Source organism: Talaromyces amestolkiae (assembly GCF_001896365.1).
Source record: "Talaromyces amestolkiae strain CIB chromosome Unknown scaffold27.1, whole genome shotgun sequence".
Classification (NCBI taxonomy): domain Eukaryota; kingdom Fungi; phylum Ascomycota; class Eurotiomycetes; order Eurotiales; family Trichocomaceae; genus Talaromyces; species Talaromyces amestolkiae.
In genome coordinates, this window is record NW_024468063.1 from 350,413 (window position 1) to 364,881 (window position 14,469).

General features: G+C 46.2%; 4 protein-coding genes across 4 annotated transcripts; 2 read left to right on the plus strand and 2 right to left on the minus strand.

Annotated features, from left to right (window-relative positions):
• Positions 1 to 2,219: 2,219 nt before the first annotated feature.
• BHQ10_009931 (uncharacterized protein) lies at positions 2,220 to 3,930 on the minus strand (the record flags this gene model as incomplete). The annotated part of the gene is made up of 2 exons (XM_040882900.1): positions 2,220 to 2,364; positions 2,987 to 3,930. 2 exons carry the CDS (start codon positions 3,928 to 3,930, stop codon positions 2,220 to 2,222), a joined length of 1,089 nt encoding a protein of 362 aa, XP_040738433.1.
• A 1,243-nt stretch (positions 3,931 to 5,173) lies between these two features.
• BHQ10_009932 (uncharacterized protein) lies at positions 5,174 to 8,310 on the plus strand (the record flags this gene model as incomplete). The annotated part of the gene is made up of 5 exons (XM_040882901.1): positions 5,174 to 5,598; positions 5,651 to 6,258; positions 6,314 to 6,465; positions 6,515 to 6,593; positions 6,686 to 8,310. The coding sequence occupies 5 exons, from the start codon at positions 5,174 to 5,176 to the stop codon at positions 8,308 to 8,310; spliced, it is 2,889 nt and encodes a 962-aa protein (XP_040738434.1).
• Positions 8,311 to 8,493: 183 nt separating this feature from the next.
• Positions 8,494 to 11,939, minus strand: BHQ10_009933 (uncharacterized protein; the record flags this gene model as incomplete). The annotated part of the gene is made up of 4 exons (XM_040882902.1): positions 8,494 to 9,106; positions 9,165 to 9,901; positions 9,957 to 11,733; positions 11,803 to 11,939. 4 exons carry the CDS (start codon positions 11,937 to 11,939, stop codon positions 8,494 to 8,496), a joined length of 3,264 nt encoding a protein of 1,087 aa, XP_040738435.1.
• Positions 11,940 to 12,392: 453 nt separating this feature from the next.
• On the plus strand, positions 12,393 to 14,228 carry BHQ10_009934 (uncharacterized protein; the record flags this gene model as incomplete). The annotated part of the gene is made up of 6 exons (XM_040882903.1): positions 12,393 to 12,683; positions 12,740 to 12,793; positions 12,853 to 13,076; positions 13,139 to 13,437; positions 13,497 to 14,134; positions 14,199 to 14,228. The coding sequence occupies 6 exons, from the start codon at positions 12,393 to 12,395 to the stop codon at positions 14,226 to 14,228; spliced, it is 1,536 nt and encodes a 511-aa protein (XP_040738436.1).
• Positions 14,229 to 14,469: the final 241 nt, after the last annotated feature.

Below are 14,469 nucleotides of genomic sequence, written 5' to 3' on the forward strand. Positions count from 1 at the left end.
ACTAATCTAGAGCGAGTTTCATTACGAACGAAGGCTGACCGCCCGCAAAAAGGGGCACTGACAGCCATTCGAGTTTCCCGCTAAACCCTTTGTTTTTATCCGGCGAAATAGTCACACAATTTTTGGCCTAAGTATTCGCAAGTCATCCTTTGGCGCGTAAATCATTTCGGAAAAGACTGCGATTTACCTGAGGCCCAGAGATCTGTATTTCTATTGGCTTCTTTGCCCTAGTATGGCCCACTCCATTGCTGATTTTATCACGTTTTCGAAGAGCTGCTCTATAACTAGCCGTTTTTCGATTGGATCAGGGGCCATAGGACAAATACCTCAGCATCATGTATGTAGCTAGCGCCAGATTGGCAGTGAAGTGGGATGTCCCGGGAAGATTCAGAAAACAGAATCTAATCATTTTCAATCATACAATCTTCGAAAATAGACATTCGGCATCATCGAACTCAGGCTGTACACTGAAATAGTGGGATATAATATAACTTCTCTACTCAATCAACGCTTCTACATCGTTATCTTATCGGCGCTTTCGGCATATGGCGAATAACGAAGCTAGGTGCCAGAATGTCATATCGGATACACGGAATGGTCATGATCAAGCTTCCCTTGGGGTGAATGTCCCTCTTCGGTATGAGACAAGAGTCAGTAAAGTCCGCGACCTGACGATTCAAGCATTAGATCAATGTTCCCTAACTGACTTTGGAGAAAGTAAAGAACATTATAAATTCGAGGTTGCCATCACTTTCCAAACTTCATCATTGGGCATTTGTACTAAGGGATAAAAAGCAGAAATGAGGACTTGGATCGATCTGGTGCTTCCCCCAAAGCACGTAAGTAGTCATACATGGACCTTGGGGGATTCATGCGCTTTACCAAAGCTAATCACGCATACAAAGAACGTGTATTGCGATATTTCCAGAATATATGGCGAGAACCATCCGTCACATATATACCAGTCAACTACAAGAGCCCCGAATTCCATGGACACACATTAACATCTCCGGTGATGCCAGACTATGATCCTCTACCTACCCCATCTCGGCGCTTCACGACACGGCTTTCTGACATGTCTTGGGTAATAGCGCACACGATTCTTTCAAATTATCGGACAAGCCTCGCACTAGCAATTGTACCCGTCGCAATCGTTCTCGGATTGATAGACGGTATTCACCCCGGGGTGGTTTTTACGATGAATCTCATAGCAGTGTTCCCATTATCGATCGTTCTTACGGCGGCAACGGAGACACTAGCTTCTGATATGGGGGTGATACCAGGGGCTCTATTGAATATGAGCTGTGGAAACCTGGCCGAGATTATTATATTGTAAGCTATGCCACGGTAAATGCCTCTACACATGATGACTAACATGGAAGCAGAATGTGAGAATCCATAACTGATTGAAAATCTGGACCCCTTTTGATAAAATTCTTTGTGGGATGACAACCAACACTTGAAATAGCATGACACTATCTGAGGGACATGTACGAGTCGTACAATCATCTTTGATTGGATCGATCCTAGTCAATTTGCTTCTCGTCCTTGGTCTTTCTATTATTGTAGGGGGGATCAATCACAAGGAGCAAGTATATGACACCACCACCACTCATCTATTCGTTAGTTTGATGAACTTGACGGTCTTTAGTCTGGTGATTCCAGTGAGTTATATGTGCACCTCCTGCTGTAGTGAGACACCCTGACCAGGATCAACAGACTGCATTTTATGGTGCATTTCAGGACAAGACGACAGCAGATTATGCGGTCATGGTCTTTAGCAGAGCGATTTCAATTGCTCTCTTTTTCGTTTATATACTCTACTTGATCTTTCAACTGAAAACTCATTCGCACTTGTTTCGCATGACGCAGTCTTCAATGACTGATGACATTGAATTGGAAGACGCGTGGCCTAGGGAGAACTATGGTACGTAACTTGATAGTTTATGAAAATATCGAGCTAATCGCTCGCAGCAGCTGAAGCTACAAGTAGACCCAAGCACCCCTCAATAATCATTAATGACCATGACAGCGCCTCAGATGTGAGTTCGACATCTGATAACTTTTCAGTACCAACTCCTTCTGTGTCCCGATCCATGTCTGCCGAAGTTCCTCTTTTAGACATGGAGTCTAATAATGGAGATCATTCCGTTTCCGATCTCGACCTCACTGCCTGCACGACTAATGGCGGCATTAAAAGAATTAAAGCTGTTGCAATATTAATCATATCGACTGGCCTCATCAGCGTCTGTGCCGATGCTATTGTATCTAGCTTTGGGGCTCTGAATGAAAACGGCATTCTCCGCCAGTCCTTCGTAGGACTCATTATCCTTCCAGTCGTTGGGAACGTCGCCGAAATCTTGGCTGCATCTTTGGTCGCAGCGAGAGACGAAATGGGATTAGCTATCAATATCGCCGTTGGATCTGCAATACAAATTGGACTGCTAATGACGCCGCTGACTGTGATGGTAGGATGGATCATTCAACAAGATATGACCCTGCATTTTGATATGTTCGAAACAGCAATAATGATAACTACGACACTGATCGTTAGTTTCATGATACTTCGTGGAAAGACCAATTATTTCGAGGGAGCAATTATGCTCGTGTGTTTCTTTGGGATAACGTAAGTGATAGAAGGTTGAGAATGTGCTCCTGCTGGGTTGTCTGATATATTTCACAGAGTCGGAGCGTATCTGTTGCCCGATCAAGTATAGCGACCTAATCTTACTGGATGATAGTGTACGGAAGATGTCCATGGATAATAGTCATGTATGTAAGAGACTCAACGCTCTTTGCGCAAGTGGCATCTCTTTTGGACATTCGCACTGCATGCCAATACGTGCAAAATTGACTCGAGATTACTTGACGGAAAGGTTATTTGCGTTGTTGGAACACATTCCTAACCCATGTATAGCTCTAAGTTATGTGGAGAATAAGCGTTTTCAATAGCGCCATTGTATAAAATGTCTATCCTGCTACTTACTAATCAAGCTCAACGACCAACTTGGTCCCACTAACGCCCTGCTTGAGCTCGTCAAGCGCCCTGTCAATAGCTTCTAAGCCTGTCCCAACAACCTTCAAGCGAGGACTAGGAATATATTCTTTTTTAGCGAGTCTTTCCGTCAACCATTCATTGAACACCCAGTGGAAATAATCGTAGGATTCCTTTGCCTCCTTCGGGGGATGTAGAAAATTGACTATAACGCCGTCTATCTTTTTAGCATCCGGCGGTATTATTGGCGCTGAGCCAATCTTCGCAATGCCGTCGCCTCTGAGCCGATTGAGCAGGTCAGAAACAAAGTCTAGGTTTCCTTGACCTAGGAAGCAATGTTGAAGCGTTATATGATCCTGGCTCCATGAATTCATTATCTCCAACACAATATTGTCGGATTTGTAATCAAAAACTCGGTCAGCTCCGATCTTTTGCAGGTATCCGTGGTTTTGAGGGCTTGCGGTGGCATAGACATAGAAGCCCATGGACTTGGCGCTCTGGACGGCGGCTGTACCGACACTGGTAGACGCTCCCCAAACCAGCATACCTTGTCTGTCACCGGGCGAGTATTTAGTGTTGTGTGGCATTCCAAATCCATACCAGGCCGACATCGCTACCGAGACCGACATTGGCAAGATAGACCCCTCGGCGAAGCTTACGAAATTTGGTAGCAAAGCCACTTTTTCGACGCCCACAAGCACGAATTGCTGGAAAGACCCGAAGTCCGCCGCGCTCTTGTGAAAGTAACCTGAAGCATAAGCCGCTACCCTGCTACCAGGCTGAGGTGTGTTTGATGGTGTATCTGGGCCGACACTAACCACAACTCCCGCAATATCTGATCCAAGAACTGTAGGAAAGCCTTGAATCAGGGCGCCGATGTCTCTCTGAAAATAATCGACGGGGTTCAAAGCAATGGCCTTGACTTCGACGAGCATCTGTCCGGAGCTAGGTAGAGGTGTGGCTCAGGTAATCAAGGCATGACCTGCGCCCTTTTCAGCAATTACTAAAGCCTGATGTTGCTTTGAAGTCATCTTTGCTGCAGTGTGTATGTATAGAGTGCTCGGGTACAGCTAATGAAGGCTGTTATGCGAGGTGATGGCCAAATTGGCTCGGAAGTGATAGCTCGACAATTGGATTCTTGCAATCTCAATGGTTGTGAAAACCTACAAACTTATACTTTTTCTAGAATCTCCTATAGGTTAAAGTACAGTAGCTTACTGAGACCATTCTTCAAAATTTCGGGAGATAGGGCTATTCGTCAGGTAAACTCCGCCCGGCATATTCTTAAATCCGGTAACGAACTTACCAAGTCCAACGGAGGAATTTACCATCACGAGCGGTTGTGTGTCAATTTCAAGAAACTCGGTTGATTGGAATATGGTATGGCTGCTGGTTTTTCGTTGACTGAAATGGGTACTCCGCTGAAAAGTTGGCCTGATTGTAGGTGAAAATCAAAAGTAGTCTTCCTCCAGAGACTGATCAAATAGACCAAGTAAGAAGGACTAAGGACTTCAATATGGAATACTAACCTCGATGGCTGAAGCTCAACTTTTATGGTTCCTTTGAGGCTATCGCAATATCATATATTAGAGCCCTTCGATGTTTTAGGACTTTACTGTCTATTTGACGTTCATCCCGTCGCTATTTGCGTACTACGACCCACACAATAAACATCAACACATTCTGAGTATCTTGATTAGAATAAGAAGCCTCGCACAAGCTTAAGAACCTAATTAGTAAGGCGAATCTAAGCAGTCTGGTGCTCTAACCTACTAAGAATAAATCAGACCCAACATCGTATTTTGTTTGCCCAAAGATGAGGCTATTACAATAAGATGCCTTAATGCTAATGATTTAGTCAATCGCTCGATTTGACGAGGATGAAAAGAGGGGTACAAGCGTGTGGAGCGGTAGGCCAGTCGGGGTTCTCCCCGAACAGCCCCAACAGCTATCTATCTACTCTTGAGGGACTCCATATGGATTTACTACAAACGCATTTTGAAAGTGAACCTGTCGCAATGCAGGAACGGAATTTCCTCATTGGACGCGTCGGGAACATAATTCCGAAGTCTTCTGGTGGGTTTATTCGTGCTAGTTTTCACTATTATTATACCGAGTCCACCAATAACCTCGAATCTATCCGATTAAAAGACATTTAAGATCGACATTCACACAACTATGGCAGATAACCTGGTCACATTCCAACCTGAGGAAGGAAAAATCAGTTTAGCAGGAGGCTGCATCCTCCTAGACCGCGATGATTTTCAAGGCGTGCATATCGCAGCGTCCTTTTTGTCAAAGGACTTTGAGATGGTCACTGGATCCCCGCTATCGCTGACTACGTACGAAGGGAGCCTTACAGAAGTCGAGGGCAAGCACTGTGTAATTGTGGGCACTATAGAGTCCTCCCGCCCGATCCAGACTTTGATCCAGAGCGGAAAATTGAATGTTGATGAGATTCAAGGATGCTGGGAATCCTTCGTGATGACCGTGGTTGATAATCCTATGGGCAGTGTGAAGAAATCACTGGTAATTGCAGGAAGTGACAAACGAGGAACAATTTATGGTGTTTATACGCTGTCTGAACAGATTGGAGTTTCTCCGTTAGTTTTCATTGACTTATGAGATTTAGAGCATAACTGATCATCAGGGTAGATGGTACTGGTGGGCAGATGTCGTTCCCACGAAGCATTCTGACATCTTCATTCAGCCCGGACGAGTACGATGCGGTCCACCTACCGTCAAGTACCGCGGAATATTCATCAACGACGAAGCCCCCTCGTTGACTGGATGGGTTCTAGAAAAATTCGGCCCAAAGTACAATGTGGAATTCTATAGAAAGGTATTTGAGCTGTTATTGCGACTCAAAGCGAATTTCATGTGGCCGGCGATGTGGCCAGGCTATCCAAACCCGGGGAATAGTTTCTTTGCAGATGACGCTTTGAACCAGAAGACGGCGAACGAATGGGGAATTGTTGTGTCGACGTCTCATCATGAACCAATGCAACGCGCGATGGCGGAATGGTTTGCGGAGAATCCAGCAGGAAGCTGGTCGTGGATTAAGAGTCGAGAAAAGATTCAGGATTATTTCAAAGATGGTGCGTCACGAGCCCACGGTTATGAGTCATATATTACTCTAGGTATGAGGGGAGATGGAGATAGAGCAATGGCCGTGGACGATCCCCCTGCCGTGCTTCGAGAGATACTTGAAGTTCAGAGATCAATTATCAACGATGTTTATGGGGCCCCGGACAAGCCGAATCGTGAGTTTCTGATAACACACAGGGTTTTCATGCAACATCTGACTTCCAACCGCAGAGCTACTGGCATTATACAAAGAAGTGCAGGAGTATTTCGAAAATGGCCTTGTTGTCCCAGACGACGTGACTCTCTTGTTTGCCGACGATAACTTCGGTAATATCCGACGTTTGCCAGTGGGAATGGAAGAGAATCGTGCTGGGCGAGCTGGGGTAGGATCAAATTACTCCTCCTTGCAATTGTGAACTTACACAAATGCAGATATACTTTCACCTCGAGTACGTGGGTGAGCCGCGGAGCTATAAGTGGATCAACAGTAATTCTTGTGTTAGCTCAACTCGTGCGTTGAAGAGATCCCATGATACAATGCTAAGGATTTATTACAGGGAAAAATCTGGCAACAGCTACACCTGGCTCATTGCCGGGGTGCAGATCAAATCTGGGTCTTTAATGTCGGCGATATCAAACCCCTTGAACTTCCTATCACCTTTGCGATGAAGATGGCTTGGGACATTGCTTCAATTCCAATGGAAGATTTCGAGTCATTTTTCCAGTCATTTTCTTGTCTCAACTTTCCTCCTTCAATTTCCTCACAGAGTGCTCAGCTTCTTTATCATATTGACCGTTTATTGGCGCTGCGGAAACACGAGCATATTGAACATGATACCTTTTCAATTCTGAATTATAACGAAGCCGAAAACATTTGGGATGCTTGGGAGATACTGGCAAAGCAGGCCGAGGAGTTATATACCGGATTGCAAGATCACGAACGCGCCGCCTTTTTTGAACTCGTCCTGCACCCTATCAAAGCCTCATCTATATATACAAGGCTTCGAGTGAGCCAGGCGAAAAATAGGTTGTTCGGTTTACAAAGACGTAATACAACGAATGAAGTTGCCCAGGAGGTGCTGGACCTCTTCGACGCCGATTTTGATCTGAGTGAAGAATATCACTCCCTGTTGGGTGGAAAATGGAATCATATGCTGCGCCAACCACATTACGGATACCGCGAAACATGGCATGCGCCATCTAGAGATATGATTGATGGTATTTGCTACGTCCAGACCCGACAGGATTCTAACCCTATTGTCGGACATATGGGAGTCGCAGTTGAAGGCGAGCAAGGAACCAGGCCAGGTCTGACAAATGAAGAATCTGATAGGACTCATCCTTCGCGAGGTGACCTGATACCTGGTTTAACATTGCCTCCACTGGAGACCTTCGGTCAGAAGACGCGCTACTTTGAGATTTTTCGCCGCGGAACTGCCCTGTTTACCTGGAAAGTGTCTCTCCCACATGACTGGATTAAAGCTACACCCAGTTCTGGAACTCTGGATAACGACACCAATGATGCTAGAGTATATATTGAAGTGGACTGGAACAGTGCACCGCCGGAATTTGATGAAATAGTGCAACTAGCGATATCGTCTTCTGTGGGTGACTACGACCATGTTCACCTTCCAATAATCCGTCGCAAAATTCTCGTTGAATCGTTTACAGGATTTATCGAGAGCGATGGATGTATCTCGATACCCGCGACTCGTTTTTCGCGTCCTGTGGAAGGCTCTCAGTATCAAATCATTCCATTTTTGGGTCGGACTGAGTATGGAGTTGTGGAAAGAAGTCACGCGAAGAAGAATTCAACTGCTGCTGAAATGGGATTTCTTGAGTACGATTTTTATGTTTTCTCCAACCGCACAGAACCTCCGAAGCTGGTTTTATACTTCACCACAACTCTAGACACTGATACCTCCGATCCTCTTACCTATGAAGTTATGGTTGACAAGAGAAGCTACGGCGAATTACGTCTGATGGAAGATGCGCCAAAGATTGGGGACCTCCCACCAGGATGGACTCAAGCTGTTCAAGATTGTGTCTGGACAAGAACTCTGGACTTGCACGAAACGGTCCATAGTGGAGAGCATGTAATTAGAATTCGTCTTTGTAACCAAAATTTGCTGCTGGAGAAGATAGTGGTCGACTTTGGGGGAGTGAGAGAGAGTTACTTGGGTCCGCTACCGAGTACATTTGTCAAAGATGGTCTTGTACATTCATGATGCCCCGTCTTTAAAATTATTTCTTCTCTATAATCTATATCTATAATCTAGATTCAAGAGTTCCAAACAATAACAATTCAAACAAAAGATAGGCACAGCCAGGGAGCTAAAGAGAGCGAACCTTTTAAGTAACCGCTCACAAGCCATGGATCATACTTGTCAGCCAAAGAATTAATCAAAAAATTATACTAGACAAAGGCGATAGGTGGCAACTTGAAATGGCCCTAAATCAATCTTGAAATGTCCGTTATTGAAAGCAACCTCCCCTCCATCATCCTCAAGTAGATTTGTCTTGTAGACTTTGTTCACGGGCAATTTTGTCACTACAGATCCTCTCGAGCGTCCGCCGAGAGACTCATAGACACGAACTACCACGCTCTTCCCCTTGCGGACAGACAAGTCGTCGTTGGTGACATCCTCATCGTCTTCTCCACGCTTAATAGTATCGAGCACGAGACTGTCGTCACCTTCCAAGAAAATTGGAAACCCACTGGCCAATGACCCCGTCTCTGATTTGGCGACGAGTAGTTTAAGAGGGTTGTTGAAAGCGTAAGCTGTACGTACAGTGTCAGCGCTAAGACCACCGCGGTGTGGCATTATAGCCCAACGGATATGGTGCCAGCCCATATCAGCAGTGTCATCAGGTGCCTTGGGAGATCTCAAAAGAGATAGCCGCATCGTATTCCCGACTGTTGCGAAGCCGTATTTGCTGTCGTTAATGATGGATACGCCGTAGTTGTGCTCGGACAGATCGGCGAATTTATGGCAGCAGACTTCGAATTTGGCCATATCCCAGCTAGATCTGTTAGCACAATAGAAGAGAAGGGGTCACCGAGAAAATAGCAATGACATACGATGTGTTATAATGCGTAGGTCTTCTGATAATTCCATACTGCGTCTCATAAGCAGCCTCTGTGTTGCGAATGTCTACTGGAAATTCAACTTTGAGAAATTTCATGCTCTCATGCCAGTCAATGTCAGCCGAGCATTCGACGTAAGACCTTTGCCCAGCGAAGGCAGCAGACAAGGACACAGTCGACTTTATTGAACTGCTATCATTGATTCTGATTTCAGTGCTAACACTCACTCTGTGCGAGCTGTTCTCAACGATCCTTGTGTTTCCACAGGGCAACTGATGTCGCGTCTCGAGGTGATAGACTTCAACATCCCATGCTTGCCAGTAAATTGGCTTATCGTCGAAAATTACGAACTGATTGGCCTTTGCGCCACTGGGTATTATTTCGCGATCCGCTAGCCGGTCGTATAGAGATGTGATGCAGCCATACTCAACGGTCACGGAGAGTTGGTCATTCTGGAGCTGGAACACATTCTTTGATGTCTCTAGAACAGTGACTAGAGGTTTAACATCTGCTAAAGCACATCTTTCAACCGATAAAATATTTCCATTGCCAGAAGCAACCGCCAATTTTGAATCTGGAAGTTGGATTACTTCATTGCGTGACCACGGTAGCGTGTTGAGAGCGATGACATTATTGGCTTCATGACTATTCTCTTGTAAGGCTTCAAGGCCAAGAGCTTTATATGCTTCATTCAAAAGAGTACTTCCGGTGGCAAACACTTCACCATAGACCTATATGCTGTGGTTAGTTGCAATATGCAGAATAAGAATTGTTTATTTCACCCACTTTCTCCGAGTCATCATAGCACATTTTGATTGAAGTGCCAGGTAAACAGTCGTGGAACTGACACAAAAGCACACCTTTCCACATGTCATCGATTTGCTTCTTCGGGTATTCGTACGTGGAATCTGAAACCGAAGCAATTGTAGCAAGCAGCTCGATATCATGTAGTAAAAATTCAGACTTGCGATTATTCAGCTTGCTTTTAGCCTGCGTCGTGTAAACACCGCGGTGTAGTTCGAAGTAAAGCTCGCCGTGCCAGGTGACTAAACTGCCTGCCTTTTTTTCAAGACCATCGAAAAATTCGTCGACTGACTTTCCAAGGTGCACTCTGGGTAGCAGACCTACTGTATCAGCAACGCCTCGGCATCTTCTTAGTCGCTCAAGGTGTTGCCAAGTTGGGCCGCCACCACCGTCCCCTTTTCCAAAAGCCATTAAGGAGGTATGATCCTGGTCCATCGAAAGATGTTTTGATACGCTCTTCTTCACATCGGCAACAGTCCCTTCAGCTGTGTACGTTCGGACTGGAGGCATGTGACTAATGACCTGGCTACCATCGAGTGCGACCCAATTGAATGTTGTATGAGGAAATTCATTAATATTATTGAAGCAAATTTTCTGCGTCAGGAAGCGGTTCATACCGGCCTGCCTGGACAATTGTGGCAGCTGGGCGGCAAAGCCAAACGTATCTGGAAGCCAGAGGGTTGTGCTACGAGCTCCGAAATTGCTTTCAAAGAACCTCTGGCCATAAAGGAACTGTCGAACAAGAGATTCACCACTGGGCAAATTGGTATCGTGCTCAACCCAGCAACCTCCAATCGGATGGAATTTCCCTTCTGCAACCTTTGCCTTGACGCGATCCCAGGCGTGGGGGTAATCTTCCTTGAGCCAGTTAAATTGCTGCGCTTGCGAGCAGGCAAATCGCAGTTCAGGATATCGCTCCATCAGATCACATTGATTGAGCCATGAGCGTGCAACTTTTCTTTTTGTTTCTGCCCAGGGCCAGAGCCAGCAAGTATCGATGTGGCAGTGGCCGATCGCAAATACATCAATTTCTTCGGAGCTGTCTTGTCGAAAGAGTTCAGTGGAGTCAATGTTAGGGCCAAGAAATTCTTGGGCAATGCAGCGACATTCTGGAATGGAATCTTTGTTTTGCGCTTGGAAAGTGTTGACGATTCTTGTGGCTACAGCCAGCGCTTTGTGCTGCTGCCACGAATCTTCTGGAAACTCTGTCGCAGCATCACAGATGGCGACGATATCCATATGGAGCATGCGGGCCTGGAAGTCGACTACCACAATTTCTGCTTTGGAGAGTTGAAAGTACTTGTCCGGATCGGGTGGTTGGATGGAGTCACCTCCAGCGTTGTTCTTGAAAATCGGTCGGCCAGGTCCATTTCCAAACATACCATTGCATGCCATCTCAATGTAGATAAGATGCTCTTCTCCATCCTTGAAAGAGTCCGGGATGATCCATTCCACTCGCTCGCCTCGACCGGTAAGCCCTTGGAGAGGGAGTCCATTTTCGGTCCATACCGTGGCTTCATTTTCACAATCCCAGTGCAACTCGATGTTATCTTTCCCACATACCTCTTGGGGGAGGGTAAGAAAGACTTTAAACCAGTGCGTCGACCAGGATGGGCCAAATTTGTCACCTACTTTGGCGTCTCGAAACGAATTTGACGCGTCACTTGCCTCTCTGAAGCTCGGACGTGTTGTTCCTGGAGCATCCCATACAGAAAGTTTCACATGGGGCGCGCCTGAGAAGACAGCTTCATTCAGGACACTGTCGGACTTGATTAGTACTTGCTCGAAAGTCTCACGTGAACCCGCGACACCCTGTTAATCGGCATACCTCAACAGGTTGACCTTCTCCCACTGTCCTGGAGTATAAAAGTTGGCAATTCTATTTCTGTCCAGTCGCGGAATCCTCTTCCCAATTGGAGCCGCCGCACGCAAAGGGTATAAACCCAAGGGCCTTGAGGCCGGCATTGCCTTGTCCGTACACATATTGAAGACAGAATAACGGAGGCGGTTCCAAGTTCCAACATGAAATGAGGCAGTGAACTGGGTTGTCAAACAGTCAGCTTCCTCGGCTAAGAAATAGCGAGCTGGCTGGATGAATTTATCGGAATCAGTTTTCCGATCATGTCGGCCTAAGCCGCCCAAAAACTAAGTATTTTGACGCCGTGTCGCTTATTGGCTCGCTTGCAGTCCGCCGGGTATCCCCCAACCTCCACGTCGCATTTCTCCATCAATGAGATTCTCGCGGGGCGCACTATGGGGACCCCGCATTCTAGACGAATGGAGAACGAGAGAACGGACGTTCCGAGTACTTCGTACATAGATAAGGCTGCATGTTCCCCGGGTTCGGCCAGGTACCTGTCTTGGTAGTCGTACTCCAGCCCAACCACATTCTGAAGGCCCTGACTGACAGCTGAAGCCATGACAAAGACAGACGAAATTAACGAGGCAGCGGCACCGGCCGTGGATCAGATGGAGCTAGTGAAGGATCATATGAACTATGAGCTAGTCGACAAGGAAGTCGCCCAGTATGCCAACGAGGTTATTGTCGAAATTGACGATGAGACCAACAAACGGCTCAAGAAGTTGATTGACAAGCGCATCATGGCCGTGATGATTGTCACCTACTTGATTCAAACACTGGACAAGGGAACTCTGTCATATGCTTCAATTATGGGCATTCAAACCGACCTTCACTTGCACGGCCAGCAGGTAAGCACAGTGGGCGATAACACCTTGAGGGGAAATCGGTATTGATGAAAAAATAGTACTCCTGGTTGACGACCATTCTGTACCTTATCATCTTGACTGTGGAATATCCGGTATGCCATCCCCGCGGTCAAATCTACGCATCCGGACATGCTGACGATTTCAAATTTAGGAAAATTGGATCATCCAAAGAGTTCCCTTGGGAAAGTGGATGGCAATCAACATCACGCTCTGGGGTATTACCCTCGCCTTGCAAGCCGCAATGATAAATTTCCAAGGCATTATTGCGCTGCGAGCCTTCCTCGGTGTTTTTGAAGCTGCCACTCAGCCGACGTTCACCCTCCTATCGGGCATGTGGTATACTCGTGAAGAACAAGCTGGAGCTGTCACATTTTGGTTCGTCGTAACCTTCGCTTTTGTTGTACGTGTACGTAATGCATTAGTTGACTTTCGAACAGGTTTATGATGAACGGTGTAAACCAGATTGTTGGTGGTTTCCTCGCTTTCTGTTTCTCTCATGTTCCAAAGACTGCCCCGCTCAAATCCTGGCAAGCTCTCTTCATTACCTATGGTATCATAACAGTTTTCTGGGGAATCTTTGTTGGCTGGTGGATGCCGGACTCTCCAATGAAGGCTCACTGTTTCAGCGAAGACGATAAGCGCTTGATGGTGGAGCGAGTGCGTAAGAATCGTACGGGTCTGCAGAACCGCAAATTTCGCAAAGATCAGCTGTGGGATGCCCTTACTGACCCGCAAGGTGAGAGATACTCATTCTCCTAAAACCTATCTAAAGAACGATCTATTGACATTTCACAGTCTATGCGATTGCTCTCATTCAGCTGTTCCTCACAATCCCGTCTGGTGGGCTCGGCGCCTTCAACAATATCATTGTCTCCTCCTTCGGCTTTTCAACATGGCAAGTCCAGCTTTTGCAGATGGTCACTGGTGTAATTCAAGTTATCAGCATGCTTTTGGCCGTGTGGGTTGACGGTCGCTCCAAACAAACCATCTTCGCTATGATGGCATCTGTTCTCCCCACGATCGCCGGTGTTATCATTCTCTTGACTGTCCCATTCGAGCACAGTAAGCGTGTCGGCCTGCTATTTGCCTACTACATCATCACTGCATACTGGGGCTGCGCCGGTCTTGCTCTTTCACTCGTGACACGCAATATTGCTGGACAGACGAAGAAAAGCGTTGTGATTGCCATCAACTTCGTTTTCTGGGCTGTTGGAAACGCAATTGGCCCACAGACATATCGGTCTAACCAAGCACCGCGGTATTTCGCTGCAATTTCGATTGTGCTTGGGTGCTTTGTGCTTTTGGAGGTGGTCTTGCTGTCGCTGCGGACCTACTATATTTACCAGAACAAGAAACGGGATAAACTTGTTGAGCGTGGCGAGGTAGTAGCAGATACTGCCTATACACACTCTTTTGAGGATGTTACTGATCGGGTAAGTTTCTTGCTCCATTTCAATCTTTGAAATTTGTAATTCGATGTGCTGATTGAACTTTTAGCAAAATGTGCATTTCCGGTACATCTATTGAGTCGGCGAAACTAGATAAATGACGAACAGTACACCAATGGCACGAGCACTGAGTCTGTGAACACGAATGGAAATATCGATGCCAACAACAGGCTAATGAATTCTGTGCCTTGCATTTTATTGTGCCTGGCATCGCTCTAAGGATATCAACTGGCGGTCCATCACTTTCTGGTTGAAGACATCTATCTCATCACAAACCATTTCCATCAATATAAACGACTTTCATGAATATCTAACTAGTT